The sequence below is a fragment of the Centruroides sculpturatus genome, unplaced genomic scaffold (assembly GCF_000671375.1).
Source record: "Centruroides sculpturatus isolate CEXI.00-Female unplaced genomic scaffold, Cexi_2.0 scaffold78, whole genome shotgun sequence".
Lineage (NCBI taxonomy): Eukaryota > Metazoa > Arthropoda > Arachnida > Scorpiones > Buthidae > Centruroides > Centruroides sculpturatus.
The window spans coordinates 965,116-981,475 of record NW_019384629.1 but is presented as its reverse complement, the minus strand read 5'-3'; the positions used below and the strand labels follow the sequence as shown (position 1 = coordinate 981,475).

General features: G+C 30.8%; 1 protein-coding gene across 1 annotated transcript in view; it reads left to right on the top strand.

The window, feature by feature from the left end:
• LOC111625710 (sorting nexin-3-like) overlaps positions 1-9,370 on the top strand; it is a 62,668-nt gene extending 53,298 nt beyond the window's left edge. The window contains exon 6 of the mRNA XM_023368926.1: positions 8,091-9,370. Coding sequence (XP_023224694.1) covers positions 8,091-8,412 — 322 coding nt within the window. The 3' untranslated portion in view covers positions 8,413-9,370. The remainder of the gene's footprint in view (positions 1-8,090) is intronic.
• The last annotated feature ends 6,990 nt before the right edge of the window (positions 9,371-16,360 follow it).

The window sequence follows — 16,360 nt, the reverse complement described above, 5'->3', positions numbered from 1 at the left end:
GTTTCCTCAGAAAATACTGTACTGTACTTGTATGTATTGTTTACTTGAGAATATAACAGAGAATAAACTGCCCAAATACCCTTAAACAAAGGAAAAGTACGTCCTTTATGAAGGCATAGAGCCTTTACTACATGAAAATGAAAATTAATGAATACACTGTGTACAGTAATTTACCTGATAAGACAGACCTTAGAAAAATACTTTATTAGAGCTTTTATACTTTTATAAAGCTGTCTATAATTAAAATTAATTAACTAAGGATTTTTTTGCCCTGCCAGGGTGTGGCCGAGTTATCCGGAGAGCCAGGTTATCGAGAGCCGAGTTTTCGAGGTTCTACTGTATTATGTAAACTCTCCAGTCTAGTTAATGGTTAGATTAGAAGTCCTCTCATTTGTATTCATATTGATACTACTTATTTTGTTCTCAGTTTTATTTAGCATACTTCGTTATGTGTAAATGATGATTATAGTTATGGTTTAATAAATAGATAGACATATTCTTAATGTATCATAGTTGATTTTATGCCTAACTCCATTGTTGGCCCATGAGCCATGTAATAATTTTTGTATTTAATAAACCCTGCTAAAATTCCAATCAAGTTATATCTTCAGCCACTGGAAAGATAAGCTAAATTAATTTAATTGCAAGTTAGAAGATTTTGACAAATTTTCTCAACTATTTACCATCCTGTTTTTGGAAAAGGGGTTAACCTGGAATCCTCCATTCATGTTAGAATGGGAGATTCCAGGCTAACCCTAAACTTTCCATATGATCATATATGTTAATATGATCATATGGAAAGTTTTCATGTTTCATATGAAAAGATGGAAACTTAATTGCATACCTCCAAATTACATAGAAGTTGTATATTTAATTAGCTAAACTGTAGCATGATAAATCCAGCTCATTATGTGATTGAAGGTGATCTGTTAACATAATAAAAGTTTGGTTTATTCTTGACTACCATAAATTTATTGTATTATTTATCAGAATTTAATGCATTTCAGAATATATGTATGTATATATGGTATTTTTCATTTAAATTTTGATAACTTTTCTGATATTAGTTAACTCTCAAATTAATAGACATAAGATCATTTGATTTTGACAGTATTTTCTTTATATAATATCAGTATATTTGATTTGGGTTATACAGCTGAACTTAGTTTTGATCATTCCTGTACTCATAATGCACAAAAATGATCAAATTAGATTCATTATGAGCAACATTGATCAGATCCTTTTGAAATTAGGCAAAATTATAATGTCCTATACATTAACACGATACAACATAAATGATGATTGTGTAATGATATACTAGTCAAAAACTCAGCAATTAAAATAAGTTATAAATTAAAATAAGTAATATTTAACTCATAAGAAACTAATAAAATTTTTAGAGCAAATACAAATTTCTCTTCTCTTTCCACCATGTGAGCATTAAACTTTTTTCCATCCATACTCCATAAATGGAGTTGGCTAATTGTTCAAGAATGGAATTGACCTATCTGAGCTTTATTGCCCATGAAAAATTCATGGGGTTGCTTGCCCAGATTCAATCCTAGTGTTATGCTAGGAAAAAATTTGAAATAGATAAAAATTTTCTTCAGATTTTTATTAACAGTATCTTTCACTAATGACATACAAAATACTTTTTTGGACAAAAATTTTTTTCTTTACATGTGAAAAATAAAATGATACAACCCAAATGAAAATGCTCAAATCATTCAGAAAACAATTAAAGAAAACTTAATCTAAGCATATTTAAGGTCTATACCTAAAACTTAGATCTATTAGTGCCCAAAGGGTTAGATAGCTGGGTTAGTAAAAATGTGAAGAAAATTAAGATAGATTGAGAAGATAACGATTGGCAGAACTTCTCCTTTTTTTTTCCAATTTTTATAGGTTTTCTCCCGCTATCCATATTTCCAATTGGCCCCTCGTCCCATTCCTTGCTTCCCAATTGGTCTCTCATTTGGTTCCAGATGAAAACCGAGACCAACTTGGGTCACGGGAAAGGTCCGATTCGAGGCGTCTATTGACACCTTATTGTTGACTATGCTTGGAGATTGTTGATAAAATCATAAGACTCGTGCTCATAATTTAGCCTGTTGTTTGTGATTTCTGTTGTCTTGGAATGTTAACGATCATATGCGATTGTTTTTATATCCTTCAAATCTTTTCCCTTTTCTGAAATTGTTTTACTAGAATGAGTATTTATGAGCGCTCGAGTCAGTTTTACCTGTTTGAGCACTTGTGTCAGAGTTTTACCTTTCAGTTTGACATTGACAGATTGTTTAACACGTGTTAAAGTCATCCTGGGACTTGTTGCTTACATTTTGTGCCATGTTGTTTAAATAAAGGATTTTTTTTCTCTTTCTCATATTTAGTCTATCGTTATAATTTAAACATAAGAATTCCATGATTTTATGCAATTTCGGACCTTGTCTGAGACCTCACAAATTCAAATTGTATAAGAGTTTTGTAGAAGTATTAAAATAAAAAATTTTTTAGCTTAGGTGCTCATCAACAACATTCCTCAATAATTAGAAGTTTGTGTATGCTGCTCTTCAATTATACTTTATAAATTATGAAATATTCTAAATGTAAATTTTAGTGTTTAAACAGTATTTTAATTAAATGAACATATATATATATATATAAACAAGGCTCAAATTTTTTGTAATCAAATTATAAATGCTGGATTATTTCAGGCTATACCTTAGCTAACTATTAATTTTTTATATAAAATTAATTTGATCTAAAGATAGATAGGTTGTCATCTTGTATTAATATTAATAACTAGTACAAGATGGTGTAGCAAGTGGCCTGCATGGTTATATATATATCAAATTAATTGGTTTACAAGCAACAATCAATCAGAGTTCCAGGTAATGTAACACATTTGCATGAGGAACAGAAGTGATTTTTGAGTCCTACCAGATAGATTTTTTTTCCCATAAAATTTTAAATTATTAAATTTAATTCAAAAATTAAAGTAATTATTAACATTAGTAGATGATAACCTTACACTCTACTTTTAAACCAAATCAATAACTAGCTAAAATATAGTCTGAAATAATTGAAATAGAAATTTCACTATAAGAGAACTCAGTTTTTCAAACTAAATGTAAATAAATTCTTTTGGTTAAAATATAAAGTCAACTGACATATACAGTTGACTGTCAGTAAGTTGATTTTTTTAATTTGACTCTCTAAGTTACATTGAGGGGTGGAAAGTTTAACTCCTATAAACATAATGCATTTGTGTATGTCTATAAGTCAACATTTTTGAGAGTAAGTTTTTGTAACTCAAGATCTAAAGTTTTGTAAATTTATCTAATGTCTAAATTTATATGATTTGCTTTTTTAAATTGCTAATTAAGATTATATTAAGATGACTGAAATAAAAACAAATTGTTTAATTATGTATATGTGAAAAGTATACAAAGCTACTTGGCATTGTATTACATCTAAAGTCATAATACAAATTTATTAAAAATATATAATCAAACCTTAGTTTTTGAACAATTCACTTTTCAAACAAATCTGTTCACAAACAGAATTTCAAACTTGTAATTGCACCAGTTGCCAAACAAGCTACTTGGCAAGAGCTGACCACAGATTAGAGAGACAGATGATCCTTATACTTATGTTAAAGAAAGTTGAGAGCCCAACCAATCAATGACATGACTACTGATTTGGAGGTTAGTGGTAGTGAATTGCCTTGCATCATTAGATGACGTGATACAAATCATCGATGACGTTACTATTTAAATTAGATTTCGATGTGCATGTAGGAAAGATACTAATTCTGTTTTTCAGTATGAGTTGCAGTTTAATCTAAATCAAATAAATTAATAAAAACCACATTAATTGACATTCACATAATATAAATGGCATCCAAAAATTCCTGTTTAATAGTGCTTAAGTCAAATTAAATAACAAAAATTTATTAAATATAATTTTATTATTATTTCTCATTAGTGCACAATTGACAACCAGCATCATATTTGACAGTACTAATTAAATGCAAGAACTTTTAATGAACATCTTTTAGAGAGGTAATGAATACAACTAAAAAGGTAAAAAAGGCTTTATTTTGAGGATCAAGAATGGATTGAAACATTTTGTATTGTTTCTTATGGGAAAATTGTTTTAGAACAACTTCTAGGAACGAATTATGTTAAAGAACCAAGGTTTGACTCTACAAACATTTTGTGCCTAAAGAGATGATCTAATTCTTAAATGCAAATTGATCAATCAAATCTTATAGACTGTGCTTTTTCTTAAATTTTCAGAGAGATTTTCTGGAAGCTATGTCACACATTTGAAACAAGATGATGCTTTTCAAGCACTTGAGTTCACTGAATGTGTTGTTGAACAGGAAATAATAGATCATTAATGTCAATTCATATAACAAATTTTATTCGTTAATGATACACATTCAGCTTACATATAATATACACACACAACTGACTCACAATAACTTGAAATGAAAGAATCTTTCATTTTGTATTTGTATGTACCTAAGAAATAAAAATAGATACAGTATATGCATTGTATTCCAATGTTTATGACCTCATTAAAATAATGGTAATTTCTGTAACTCACAATACAGCGTGTCTGAGAAAGATCTTTATCATTCTAAACATTAATAACAAAAATACTTACAGGTGAAATGAAATGCAAAAGAATGAAGAAAGCTAACAGTTTTTTTTTTTTTTACAGTACCTTTAATGTAGTTGTACTGTACATGAGTTCCGTTAGTATCATGAATAATGTCGAGTCTGTACTTGATTTCCCTCCAAGTGTTTTTTAACATTTTGCAGTGTAACAGTGGGGATTGCTAATTGTATCCTTTCCTTTAAAACAGATATATCAGAAACAGTTGTTTGATAAACCCTGTCTTTAACATAACCCTAAAAAAAGAAATCCAGTGGAGTTATGTCGGGCAATCGCAGAGGCCAAGGTATGAGTCCTTATCACAACTGGCAAGCAACTAGCACCATCTACCTCAGGCAATTGATACCAGAAAAAACTCTTAGATTTCTTCATTCTTTTGCAGCAAACTGCATTTCATTTCACCTGTTTTATTTTTTGTTATTAATGTTTAGAATGATAAAGATCTTTCTTGGACATGCTGTACTATTAAGTCAATTTTTTTTATTTCATGTTGAGAGTTTGTGTATATGTAAGCTGAATTTTCTTAGAAAAAATACAACTGTTATTAGAAGAATATTAAAGCTTCTCAGAAAGGAATTTATTCTAATTTTTTAATTCAGAATAGTTTATTTACATCAAACAAATTATTTAAATATAGAAAGTATATATACAGTAATTGTTGTACACAATAATCTAATTCTACATGACATATCTATATATATATAAATGGACGTGTGCGTCCCTATATTTCACTTTCTGCCAAAACTACACATCGCACATGAATGGTGTTTGTATGTGGTAGTAGCCCCAAGTCTCCATTCGTGCACCAGGGTGGTTGCATCTCGATAGCTATAAGGGTGCGGGAGATATGGGCTTGAAAGTGGTTGAAAGTAGTTCTCTATTTCGAATTTTATGTTCAAATTTGTTTGAATTTAATTCAAACATAAAATTTGAATATTGGTTTGATTATAGAACGATTGTAAACGTTCCAAAAACGTTGAAAATAGTTTGTTTGACTGGACGTGAACAGGAGACGTTCAGAAATAGAATTGGGACCAGGTCTCTAATTACTCTGGAAATGGGGGGCCTAATTCTTGCATTCTGTGAAAACAGGTAAGATTGGCTATAATGAAATTATCTTAATCTTCACTATCGTTACTTTTTAAAAACCCAGCGAAGCAGGTCCTTGCAGCTAGTATAGATATAAAGAAGCAAAATTTCCAATCCATAATTAAAGTTCAAATAATAATCACATAGATAACCTTTGCTTTATTTAAGTAGTACATTACAAATGACAAATGTTTTTGAACAGCTTGACCACCCTGCTTCAGGTCAGTTATGCATGTTCCATTTAGAATGCTCATTTTATAGCTTTCTACATTCGAACTCAATTCAAAATTTAAATTATTTTTGAAATTTAACTAAATTAAACTTTACAATATAAATTATATTGTAAACAATTACAATATAATTAATATAAATTTTTTATATTAATACCCTATTATTCAATTGAGTTGTTATAATAAACTCTTTTTTTTTTCTTTGGATTATCATAAAAAGCTTTCCAAGCAATTGATAATGAAACTGCATCCCTTAAATTAATGTGTTCCATTTTGAGAGCTGTTTTAAATATCTGTAATATCTTCAACAATTTAATTAATACTCTCTAGTTTAACTTTAATTTCTGGTTCTGAGGTATATATGGAAAGCATTATTGTTTGTTTCCCTTTCTCAATATCATATCTGTGTTCTTTAATCCTGCTGTTAAGAGATCTGTTTGTGGCTCCTATGTATATTAAATCCTTTCTGAATCTGTCATCTGTTAACTGTTTCTGGAGACCTATGTGAATTAGTCATAGAAAGCAAAGTAATGCTGGAATTTGCCCAAAATATTACATTACATAATAGATACATAGATGATATACTCATTATTTGGTGAAATAAACCAGATATACACCTTTTTTTTTTTTTTTTTTTAACAGAATTAACACAAATCTGTATGGTTGAAATTGTTCTGTATACCCTGAAAGTTGAACAACATAGCAACACTACACTTCATTTTTTTTTTTAGATATTAAAATTTAAAAAAACAGGGCATACATATCAATGTATATTATAAACTGGAATACATTCATTTATTCATTCCAGCATACTTAAATGATCCATTTAGATATAAATTAGTTGCTTTTTTAGATCGTTAGTTGGGCCTTTACCCATTGCACCACTATTGAGGATACAATGGCGCAGTTGCAGCCAAAGTTTTCATCTCTAAAACACGAATGTTGAGTGCCGCTTACAAGATAGTGCTTGACATTTGTATTTTAGAGATGAAAACTTTGGCTACAACCTCACTAATCATAGCTTAAGCATACAAAAAGAACAGTGACAACATGGGTACTTAATAAAACTGTCCTAAGCTGGCAATTATGCATAATGTCCAGTAAATTTGATTAAGTATGATTTATCATATTTACCATTATGAACTGGTGAGTATGCATAATCACCAGTAAATGTGATTAATTCACAATATAAGAATATCACATTTACCAAAATTGTGTGATTACACATAATAACTGGTGATTATGTATTAGGGGCAGTCAAATGAAAACGAGACAGACTATATAACTAGTGTGGCACGGAAGTTGGTAATGCAGGTTGGTGTGTTCCCTCAATTGGGAATCAGGAAGGAACAGCGTGAACGTTCACCACTGTGCCATTTGTCTATTAGAGTGCTCAAAGTGAGGTCAGCGAGTCGTGTGTGCATCTGACATCACTATGGAGGTCCGCTGCTCATTGACTTTCTGGAACACAGCGCCACAATTAACGTACAGCGGTACATGGAAACTTTGCAAAAATTGAAGCGTGCCATCAAATCCAAACGCCCAGGAATGTTGACAGACAGCATCATTCTGTTGCAGGATAATGCCTGCCCACATGTTTCCAAGGCTGTTTTGACTATGCTGCAGAAGTTTCGCTGGAAAGCCCTTACACATCCTCCATTCAGTCCTGATTTCTCCCAATGTGATTTCCATAGTTTTGGAGCCCCGAAGAAAGACATTCGTGGCCATCAATTTGCTTTGGACGAAAAGGTGCTCGCCTTAGTACAATCATGGTTCCGTAGGCAACTGCAAACATTTTTCTATGAAGGCATTGATCGTCTTGTCTCACAGTGGGATAAACGTTTTAAGTTATGGCAATTACTTTTGAAATAATAAACAGTTTACTTACTTTTTTCCCATCTTTCTCGTTTTCATTTGACTGACCCTAATATAATTACTGGATTAATCACTTTACCATAACATATATATAATTTGAGATTGAGATATTTGTCTTACCATTTGTTATAATAATTTTTATAATAAATATTCATGTAAAATATAATTTAATGTAGATTTAAGTTGTAATAGCTAATTTTTATTTCTTAGAATAAATACCAAAACTGATGCACAGAATAGCATTGAAAAACCATGTGGTGATAGTGACTGTCAAATTTGTTTTGATGTTACTGGTAATAATACTGTGGCACACAACTCAAAGATGGTATGTTGCACTCCCAGCCTTCACGTTGTAAAAGGTTCTGAAGATGAAGTTGATGATCCATCTATTACATACAGTTATACTCCATCTTTAACAGGTAGTTCATCATCATATCAAAATAGTCCACTTTTATCTGAACTGTCAACTGAAAATAAACATAAATCTGATAAAATAACTTTAGATTCATTATGTGAAATCTCTATTAATTAATAATGAAGTTTACACCCTTCTTTGAAATTATTTAAAAAAAAAGAAAATAATAAAAAGTTTGTAAATTTATAATTTAATCATGCATTCCTTTTAATTATGTATTGTATTTTATATAAATAGTTTTGTTAACTTTTTCATGTTAAATCATTATTTGTAGAAATTAGATTGCTGATGTTAATAATCTGATCTGCCAAATTACCCATCAGGATATTTTAAGGCCAGTAAATAAATTAAATACAAATCAGTGGATCATTTGGAGATAAATAAGTTGGGTTGTTGTTTATGTCAGATATAAAAAATTTTGTAATAATTTATTAATTATATACAGTATTACTTATGTAAATAATTGGTACAGTTGAATTCACTTCTAATCATTCTGGCATTTATGTATTATGATAACATTAAGTAGAAGAGAACCCTGATTTACACAAAACATAAGCAGTCAACATCATATTACATGCAAACCTGTATTATAAATGGCTTAAACATTTACACTAAGCAAGCTTGAGTGGATTCAAACTTCTCTGATGTAACTGTGTAAGCTTGCAAGCTTGAAAGCTGATCTATGAAATACTTTAATGAGATTTTTCTTGTTTATCAAATATTTTTTAAAAATATAATTATTTTAACTTTATTTGCTATACTAAACAAAAAATTTGAAATCGATTATTTATATTCTATGTTAATCTAGCTTCAAGAAATTTTCACTACTTTTTTAAATAATCTATTTGTTTGAAGAGCATTCATAAGCACTTATCTCTTAATCCTTTCTTATAATATTGATAGTTTAAATCATCCTTTCTAAAGTGAGCGATAATGCCCCTTTGTGGGCACTGGAGGCTTTCAGGGAAGAAGTTGAAAGCTCAGTGATTAAATATGAGTTTTATTTCTTCTCATTGAAACATTCTTTTTTCTCAGAGTGTGACCCATATCCTATTTCTATCTATTTTATCCATATAATAATGCATGTTTAAACATTATATTTGCAATAACTATTTTTAAGATACACAACGGATGGTAATGTAAAAAGATAAGTTAAAAAATATGGGGGCACTAGATTTTTTTAATCTCAAAGTGGGCGATGGTCGAAATAAGTTTGAGAACCTGTGGTTTAAAATCAATATTTCTCAATCTTTGTGTTCCTGGACCAGTTTTTTCCCTTTCTAATATCTCACAGGCCAGTATTTTTGAAATTAAATAAAAATAATTATAAAATGGAGAGAATGACATTCAGGTTTATTTTAATTTTGACTGAATTATTAAGAAAAATACAACAACAAATTTTCATTTTAATCATTTTGAAAAAAAATGGTTTGTGGGCCATTTTCAATTAATTTCCTGGGCTGATTTCAATTGCCAATCTATTCCTAAATGTTTAAATAATAAGGAAAGATTAAAAGTATTTTAAAATCATTATTTTATAACATTCAAGACTTTAAATTGTTTGCTTGTTTTATATATTATATTAATAAATTATTTGTGACATCACAATGCATGTCTGCAATTTTTAATCACATTTTTTATTTATTTAATTTAAAATGTATGCTCTCCACGTCAAATTAGTAGTGTCTTGCCCCTGTACATCATACTTTTCCTTTAACAATAGAGTTGTGTCTGTCATCTAACACCTTTTGGGGAAAAATTTTTTGAATTGAAATAACATGACTTCTGGTTTGCATCAGAAGTTCATATGTAGTTCTCCTGTTCCTATGGTTACAATATATGGTCTCGTCTTTCATCTATCTAACTCCATTCTCAAAATTACAGAAAGACAGATGAACAAACGACTGGGAATTTATAGGTCTACAATTTTTTCAAATTGCAGCCCAATTATGAAATTTTAACTGAAATCTTGTTGTGGCCCAGTAATAAACTATTTGTGGACAAGTACTGGTCTTCCATAGCACTGGTTTAGATGTTTATAATTCTAGATTTTCATATTTTTGAATATACTGTTATTGGCTGATAAGTTTTTAGCAAATAGTTTTTTGATCTCGCAACTGCCATATTTTAAAATACAAGCAGCATTACATGTCAAATAATGCTTTAAGCCAATTAGTCCTTGCATTTGCTACCATAAAAATTCAGTTTTTCTGATTCTACAACACACATCTATGTCTCCGAAGCATTATCATTTAAACAAAGTGGAATAAGTTATAGTAGCTTAGTCACAAGTGAGTTTTGCCTGACATGTTGGTTGCTTCTGCTTTGTTTAGTGATGGATTTGGCATCTAATATGGGGGTGCTGTTACAGAAAGGCATGCAACCTTAATGGAATTGTTTTGATCAGCACTGGTTTTGATAAAAATTGATAAAAACATTCATTTTAACTTAAATCAAAACCAGTGCCAATCAATACATTATATGAAATCAAAACTATTATATTGAATGCCACATGTCTTCTTATAATAGCGACCCAACATTAGATGTCATGAGTTGCCACTTTATTTAAACCAAGCTTAAGTAAATAAGTCTACAAAGGGAAATTTTGGATTTATTGATTCTGACATTATAAGAGCATGCTGAAACAATTAAAAAGGCATAACTTGAATTTATTAATTATAATTAAACAATAGTAGTTCAGCCAGTATTGTTTGTTTGCAATTTTTGTGATGCCATTTCATCTTTACCAACAGCTAGCATATAATTGAACCAAAAAATGTTAGCAATTTAAACTACTGTACTATACATTAAGAAAATGATTAAAACAATGCATGAAATAAATTAAGTAATGGTTAAAGCACCTGTTAAGATTGTGCAATCATGATCATTTATCTTTATCAATCTCATCTACATGTCGAATCTGATAACATAAGAAAAAACTTAAAAAATGCCTTTTTATCTAAAAATATAACTATAATTGAAACTGATTTCAATAAGTAAAGTTTTACATGTTTTGGAAAGGCTAAATTATTTCTGATAGATATTATCATCAGTTATTTAATGCTAAGATTACAATAAACTGTATTTAAGTTATTGTATGCACAACGTACAAAATTTTAACAGTAACAAATTGCGTAATTATTAAAATACAATTATAATGTATATGTATACAAAATATAGTTAAACTATCTTGTAAGAAAATAGTAAATTTGTGGAATCAATTGTATATTATATTTTAATAAATTTAGAAATATTTGTCTTCCCAACGTTTTCTATATGTATTATTTAAATTTGGGCAAGCATTACGTTATATTACGGTATTTTGAGGGATGAACCATAAATGTAGCAATGCAGAGAAATATTCTGCAGAAACGAAAAATATGTTAGTGTAATTAATGATTGTTAGCAATAGAAACTAGAATATTCATAATTATTGTTATAATATAAAAATAAAATATCAATGTTTTGAATTTTTGTTACATTTCACATTCCCAGAACATGAATCAGTATTAAAATGTTTTGGAAATAATATATTGTAATATACACAAAAATAAATTATAGAAAAAATATTTTAAAATACAGTAAAGCATCGATTATCCGACCTCCGATTAACCGTCACATCGGTTAACCGACCGTTCTAGTCGGCAAATTTCAAATGTCTAGTAATGTGGCACTACAATATTTGGCTGTCTTGACGACTTTAATAATAATTTTGTTAGTTTTGCGTTTTAGCTGGCAATGTCGGCTCGACCATAGAAAAGAGGCCAGTATTTAAACGAGACTTAATTTTCTAATTATGAGTGGTTCTTTTGTTTTGTGAGCAATAAAATAATTTTTAACGATACGATAGCGACGATTATTATTTTTAAAAAATTGTTAGGCTTAACATCGATGAAAATTCAATGCGAAGTTGGTTAATAGCGATATACTAATACAGTATACTATACTAATAATGTATTTTTTCAGTTATCCGACCATCCTGAGTCCCTAATTGAGTCGGATAATCGATGCTCTACTGTATTAATATATGAAATATAATTTCAACACAATACAGCGTGATCTTCGCGTCAAATATCAGATAAAAGGAAGTGTTCGGATACTATCGGTATTTTTATGCAAAACATCGATAGTACAGTGATATTACCGGTTATCCGGTTTACAATACATTGCTAACCTGGTGGACATCAAATAAGGACAGATAGTAAACATTCGGATTTATTTAATAAACAAACTATATTTCAATTAAAAACTTATTTGTTTTCAAAAATATAGTAGAGCGTCGGTTATCCGAATCAAATGGGGACGGGTTCTTCGGATAACAGATTGTGCGAAAAAATATATTAATCTATTCCATGTTGAAATTTTTCTCTGTTGCGTGTCGCTTTGCGTTGAATTTTCGTCGATGTTAAGTAATGTAAATTTTTAAAATAATAATAGTGGCTAAATAAATATCGTTAAAAATTATTTCTTTATTTTGTACAAACAAAATAAATTGAAAAATATAAAACAAAAAAATTATATTTTGGAAGTTAATCTAGTATCAAAAGCGTTCAACACGACCAAAGTCGGTAGATTAACGTTAATCTACCGACTCTGGCACGACACAGTCCGACTGGAACGCTTTCGGTTAACCGACGTTTCGGATAAACAACGCTCTACTGTATTAAATAGTTTACATTTCTCTGCTTTAATGGGCTTCTTTCAGAGATGGACTTCTCGACAGCCAGAGACATTTTCTCGGAGCTGACAAATACGGAACTATTTGTGATAAATTATTTTCGGAATATCGAAATAATATATACAGTTGTTGACCCAAAAGTGAAACGGGTTGGAATTTGGAGGCTCGATATACTGTCGAAAAGCAATAATTGCGTCCGCTGGTGAATTATTTGTATTTGGTGAATGTTTAAGTCCACGTATCGATAGTTACGGATACATCGATTGCATCAATCGTAACTAATTTTTTTTTACACTCTTTGTACGAGGGTAGTCCTAGAAGTACCCGACCTAACAAAGAAGACACAAAAAATTAGGTAAAACATATCTTTATTTTTCAACATAGTCTCCTTTTAGCTTGATAAACTTTTTCCAGCAATGTACAAGAGCTTCGATCCCCTGTTTATAGTGAGAACTGTCGAGCTTCTCAAAATAGCCATCAACTGCAGACTCCACCTCTTCATTGTTGGCAAATCTTATCACCAAGCTATTTTTTTAAGTTTGGAAAGAGAAAATAATCCGAGGGGCTAAATCTGACGAATAGGGTGCGTGAGGAAGCAATTTGAACCTTAACTCATTGATTTTGGCCATCGTAATAACGGATTTGTGACCGTCGCCAAATGTGGCCGTTTTTTCTTGATTTCATCACTCAAGCGCTGCAATAAGTTCGCGTAATACTTGCCGTTGATTGTTTTTCCTGGGCTCATCCCAAAAAACTGACGCCATGACCTTGCCAGCAGGTGGAACTGTTTTCGCCTTTCAGTCTATTGTTTCGACTGTTCTTTCGTCTCAGGTGTGAAGTGATGGACCCATGTTTCATCCATGGTTATGAATCGACGCAAAAACTCGGCTTTGTTGCTGCGAAACATTGCCAAAGACTCTATTGAATCATCCTTAGGATGCTGTTTTTGTCCCATTGTGAGCAAACGCGGCACCCATCTTGCGCACAGCTTTCTCATGTTCGAATTTTCAGTTAAAATTCGATGTACAGCACTTTTTGAAATGCCTACCATGTCTGCTAGTTCTCGCACTTTGAGTTGACTGTCATCCAATGCCATTTTGTGGATTTTTTCCACCATTTCTGGCATGGTCACCTCACTTGGTCGACCACTGACATGTTCGTCTTGGCAGCTCGTACGGCCTCGTTTAAACTCTGCCACCCAATATTTTATTGTTGTAAACGAGGGCGAGGGAGCAGACTCCCCCAAAGTAGAATCTAGCTCAGCTTTAATATTGGTTGGACTGAAACCTTTCAAATGAAAGTATTGTATCACATAACGATGACAAATTTTTTCCATGTTTACAAATTCACTGAGATTGTTCACTATTTATGGCTGCAAAAAAATACTATACAACGTAAGGTCTTCAAACTTCAAACTTAAGCTTTATAAGGTTGATACTTTCGAACACAGTTGTTTTTTTTTCATACAAGTACCGCCATCTATGTCAGGTCGGGTACTTCTGGGACCACCCTCGTATAAGTATGTTGCCAATATATTTTGGTGAGAATAGTTTATATCTTGGTTCTAATTCGTGTATAAATTGCACAGCTCCCTTATCTTGAACAATAGAATACGGTCGTGAATCACGTGCAATGAATATTGAATATTTTATTTATATTAGTTACCACTTTTGCTATTGATATCGAAAGCATCTCGATCATTGGCGAAATATTGACTTACTTTTTCTTATCAGTGGTCACTTCGATGACTATATCTCCAGCTTTAAGTGTTGAAACCGAGACGTCATTATTGCTAATGACGTCTCGGTTTCAACACTTAAATAAACACTTAAACTCGGTTTCAACACTAAAATTTTTAAATAAACACTTAAACTCGGTTTCAACTCGGTTTCAACACTAAAATTTTTTTCTAAATTCAACAGGATGTAAACATTTTATATGATCCCTTAAATTTGACGTGTTTTTTGACGTTTTGGACTATTTTTTAATTAAAATACAATTCGAAAGTTTTCCTTTTTTATCAATTTGAAAATACTCCCAAATATTAATTTTTTTCGGATGGACATACTACAATTTAAAAATATTTATTTTTGTAATGATATAAGTGTGTACTGTAAATATTTTATGCGTTTTTGAAGTTTACAAAATAAAATCAAATTTTTATATTTGTTCAAATCTTTATTATTTATATTTGTACACAAATAAAAATGATATAAAAGATAACGAATTAAATGAAAACTATAATTTATTTTATAATTTTAAAAATAAATGGCATTAGTTTACCCGATGAATAGGCGGGACGACGGGATATATCACGGGTTCCCAACCTATGGGTCGCGACCCAGAAGGGGGTCGCGACGGGCTTTCTGTGGGGTCGCCAACTTATACAGCAAACTAAAAAGAAATATTCACTATAATGCAATTTTTATTTTTTATGGTGTCATGAAGTTTGAATAATTTTACACTTATTTTAATTTTTTAAAAATATATGATCTAGGCACGCTATTCTGTCACAGTTGGTTGAAACATGTGTTGAGAGTTTGAGAGGAATAAATTAAATGTTGAGAATGACATGAGATTGGCGTTAACAAAAACTCACCCACGAATTTTGAAACTAATTAATAACATGCAATTTCAACCATCACATTAAATTATTAAACAATTTAAAATAAAATTATAGTAAAAAAACTAATTTCGTTGTTTTTTTAATTACCTTATTAAAAATGCCTTTATCAATTGTATCGGGGTCGCGGGACACTTGGCTTTTATAAAAAGGGGTCGCCACCCGAAAAAGGTTGGGAACCGTTGTGATATATCATATATACAGTAGAGCGTCGTTTATCCGAAACAATTGGGGACTGGGGTTGTTTGGATAACTGATTATCTACGAAAAAATATCCCATGTTGAAATTTTTCTCCGTTGCGTGTCGCTTCGCGTTGAATTTTCGTCGATGTTAAGCCTAATATAAACTTTTTAAAATAATAATCGTGGCAATTGTATCGTTAAAAGTATTTCTTTATTTTTTAAAACAAAAAAAATTATACTTTAGAAGTTAATCTAGTATCAAAAACGTTCGGTTCAGCAGGACACAGTCCTCAGAAAAACACCACACAAAAGGCCAGTGCTGCCAGCTAAAACACATCAACAAAAAAATATTGGAGTAGCCCAAGATATAGCCAAAGATTGCAGCGCCACAGCACTAGCGAAAATTTAAATTTGCCGACTGGAATTCTTTCGGATAACCGACGCTCTACTGTATTTTAGTTCTCCGAGACGTTTCGTATCATTTTGTCATTTTTATTTAACCTAACGGTCCGGGGTTCGAGTCCCCAACCGGGCGAGACATTTTTGCGTTGCCCGACGCATTTTGTTATTGCTGTATTTGA